This window comes from Coccinella septempunctata, chromosome 4, assembly GCF_907165205.1.
Source record: "Coccinella septempunctata chromosome 4, icCocSept1.1, whole genome shotgun sequence".
In the NCBI taxonomy this organism is placed as follows: domain Eukaryota; kingdom Metazoa; phylum Arthropoda; class Insecta; order Coleoptera; family Coccinellidae; genus Coccinella; species Coccinella septempunctata.
The window spans coordinates 36,050,989-36,054,839 of record NC_058192.1 but is presented as its reverse complement, the minus strand read 5'-3'; the positions used below and the strand labels follow the sequence as shown (position 1 = coordinate 36,054,839).

General features: G+C 32.9%; 1 protein-coding gene across 1 annotated transcript; it reads left to right on the top strand.

Moving 5' to 3' along the window:
- The first annotated feature begins 1,536 nt into the window (after window positions 1-1,536).
- On the top strand, window positions 1,537-3,406 carry LOC123312252. Its single transcript, XM_044896582.1, has 2 exons — window positions 1,537-2,863; window positions 2,894-3,406. Exon 1 carries the CDS (start codon window positions 1,798-1,800, stop codon window positions 2,587-2,589), a length of 792 nt encoding a protein of 263 aa, XP_044752517.1. The 5' UTR covers window positions 1,537-1,797; the 3' UTR covers window positions 2,590-2,863; window positions 2,894-3,406.
- Window positions 3,407-3,851: the final 445 nt, after the last annotated feature.

The following is a 3,851-nucleotide window of genomic DNA, read 5'->3' as shown; positions in this document are numbered from 1 at the left end:
TGTTTGCTACTCAAAAAGTTGTTGATCTGTTGGTTCTTTGTTTAGGTTGAAGTCTCCTATTATGATAGCATATTTGCAGAGAGACGCTCTTATGAAAATACTTTCTTCTATCTTTGATGCAGGATGAATGTATACAAGGAAAATATGTAATTTTTCATTTTTGAATGGGACAGAGAAATGGGTTACTTCATTCAAGGGGTTGTTGACTGCTGGTGAATTGGCTTTTCCACATTTTATGCCTGGATGACACTGTACAAGGCTGCCACCTCTCGTGTTCTGTATTTGGTGTCCAAACTTTTGTAGTTGTGTCCAATTTCGGTATTGCGTGTTGTCTGAACTTTTTATTTTCGCCTCAACAAACATTGTACATGATATATTGTTATGTTCTATGAAATGATTGATCAAGTGTTTTTTTGGGATGTAACTGTTTATGTTGTTGTACAAAAATTTAATTGTCGACATGAACTTGACTATTATTTTTGCTGTTGATAGGTTCAGTTGGGGAGGGCTCTTCTGGATCATCCATATCAAACATTAGCACATAAAATCTGTTCCCTGTAAACACCACTGTTGTATCTACATTATATTGACTTATGAACCTCTTCTTGATCTTGAGTAAAAGTTCATTTCTATTGGTGTTTTTTGGTTTGTTGAGTTTAAGACAATATGTATGTACTATGTCATCGTGTATTGTTATAGGGGAGTGTATTCTGCTCATCTTCTTTGTAAGATCCTCTATTTCTCTAGTTTTTTTATTTATCGTTTTAATTTTGAGATTGTTGGAGCCGCTTCGGTCAACTGTTTCAAGAATTCCTACGACAGATGGAGAGCCGTTAATCAGTAGTTTTGTTTAATTTGTCATGGTTTCATATTTTCATTCAGTATGTGAACATTTTAATTTTCAATTTATATTTCTTTTGAGTTTATAGACTTATGTCTCAACTCTTGTATTTGTATTAATAATAATAATAATAATAATAACATTGACGTTTGGGATGCCTTCGATTGGTTTCTTCGGATGGTTGGGACATTTTATGGACCATGCTAAATGGTCTTCAGCATTGCAAGCAGTACATTTTGGTGTATTGGTTGACCTACAATGGGACATTTTGTGAGTTCCCTGACATTTTGAGCCTTTTGGTGGACTTTTGCAATTTTCAGTTGTATGATCAAATAGTAAGCATTTGCTACAAGGTATCGGTGTTGGTTCTGGTGCATGACTGGGGAACACCATGTAGTGACGATTCATATAAAATAGACCATTGTTAAGTAGTGTCTCGAACGCATTTATTTCTCCTGTAATTATTCGTATATAACCTGTTGGTCAAGAGTGTATTCTTGATACAATTCTTTTGGAGTACCGATGTTTTATTCTTAATGAAGTTAATCGTTGACTTATTTCGTCGTCCTTGATATTCTTTTCAACTGATGCAATAACAACTGAATAGGTTTGTTGAGGTTCTTTTCTCTCGCTTCTTTGTTTTTGGTTTTTAGTTTCTTTGTAGCTTGTTATTTTTTTTCTGCTTTTAGTGTAACATAGTCAACATTGTAAATAGTTAGTTATTAAGAATTATATTAAATCTGGCAACAGTGCATTGATATGATACCTAGAAATATGTTTGTTATAATTCATTCAATGTAGAGACATAAACGAGAAAGCAACAATAAATATAAAAACTGCCTAATCTGTCATATGTTAAAAAACCTGAAGAAATATCGCTCGACGACAACGTTACATGGTGTCAGGTGTAAAACACGATAAATTCATATATATTCAAGAAGTTATTCATTTTGAAAATGGAGGGTTTGAGAACTCCAACTACAATGGATTTTTCTGGAAACATTTCAAAGAATTGGTCCACGTGGATACAAAAATTTAACCTGTACATGAAAGCATCAGGAAAAGACAAAGAAGAGGATGAAAGTGTAAAAATAGCTATACTTTTGCATTTAATTGGCGACGAGGGTATTGAAGTCTATAATACATTCAAGCTAAAAAGTTCAGCGAAATTAACAGATGTTATAGACAAATTCAAGAAATATTGTGAACCTAAAAAAAATTTGATTTACGAGAGATACAAATTCTTAAGCTGGAATCAAAAAGAGAGACAATCCTTAACGCAATATATATTAGAATTGAAAACCAGGGTAGCAACGTGCGAATATGAAAAGGACATGGAAATGGTGAGAGACAAGCTGATAATGGGTATGTGTGACAACCATCTTCGGGAAAAATTGCTACAAATTGAAGATTTGACCATGGCAAAAGCAGAAGAAATTTGCCAAATTTTCGAGACCAGTCGCAAGCAGACAACGGAAATGGGCAGTAAAGGAATGGAAACGGCAATGGATGCAATCCAGGAGTATTCACGGAAGAATCGAGGAAACTTTAAGCGGAATAAGATAAGTAGCTCAAATTTCAATAAAAAGAATAAGGTCCATTTCACTTGTAAAAGATGCAATTTGAATCATGAAAAAAATAAATGTCCAGCATATGGTAAACTATGTAGTTTTTGCAAAAAAATTAATCACTTTGAAATTTGTTGTATGAAAAAGAAGTTCCTTAAATTCAAAAAAAAGAGAGGTTAATGAAATAAATGAAGAATTTATAGATTCCGATTCTAGTGATAATTTTTCGCTTGAAACTGTAAATATAATAGATACAGAAAATGAAATAGTTGAAAAAAATATTTCTGAATTAAATATTATGAAAGAAATAACTGAAAATGTTAAGATTAATGATGAAATTGTGTGTTTTAAGGTCGACACTGGAGCTCAATGTAATATTCTGCCTGCCAACGTTTTTCAAAGTGTGATAAAGAACAAGAAAAATGGTTCAGGTCAAATCAACAAAAATCAGAAGGTGAATTTGGTTGCTTACGGTGGAAACAAGCTGGATGTCAAAGGATCCATACAGATTAACTGTAATATTCGGAATAAGGTATACAATTTGAAATTTTTAATTGTTGAAGAGCAGGGTAAACCAATTTTAGGTTTAGAAAGTAGCATGAAATGCAATTTAATTAAAGTTGTTGAATCAGTTGAGGTCGGGTTTTCTGAGCAATTAAACGCAATTTTCACAAAATATAAGTCTGTTTTCGAGGGCATTGGAACATTCCCAGGAAAACCACATAGGTTAGTCTTGAATCACAATAGCGTACCTATTGCACATGCCGCTCGCAGAATCCCTAAGAGTCTCTTTCCAGAATTTGTAAAATCTCTAGAAAATCTGGAGAAATATGGTGTAATAGCTAAGCAATCAGGGCCCACTGATTGGGTTAATAATATCGTCGGTACAGAAAAAAATAAAAAGATACGAATTTGTTTGGATCCATCAGACCTTAATAAATGCTTGAAACGTGAACAATTTCAAATCCCATCTCCTGAAGAAATACTTGGTGACCTAGCCGGTCTAAAATAATAATAATAATAATAATAATTTATTCGTCCTTTGAGATATCACAAAGATACATAGGATATGTCAACAAACAATAATTATATAGAAAATTAATTGTACCCAAATATAACAATCGAAAAAACAACTAAATCTAAATCTAAATCTAAATATGACAAAAAATAGCAATCTCTCAAAGAAGCTCATCTGAAAAATATTCAGATGTGTTGTAAAAGCTTCTGGTGCATAACAATTCTTTGATATTCGTTTTGAATTGTTTTAATTTCAAATTCTTGAATCTATCAGGTAAGTGATTATACAAAGAGATACCCGCAAGTGTTGGGGAAGATTTGAATTTGGAGGTGGAGTGCCTAGGGACACTGATCGTATTGAAATGTCGAGTGTTATAATTATGGAAATCAGAACACCTCATGAGTTTATGCAAATTCGATCGCAC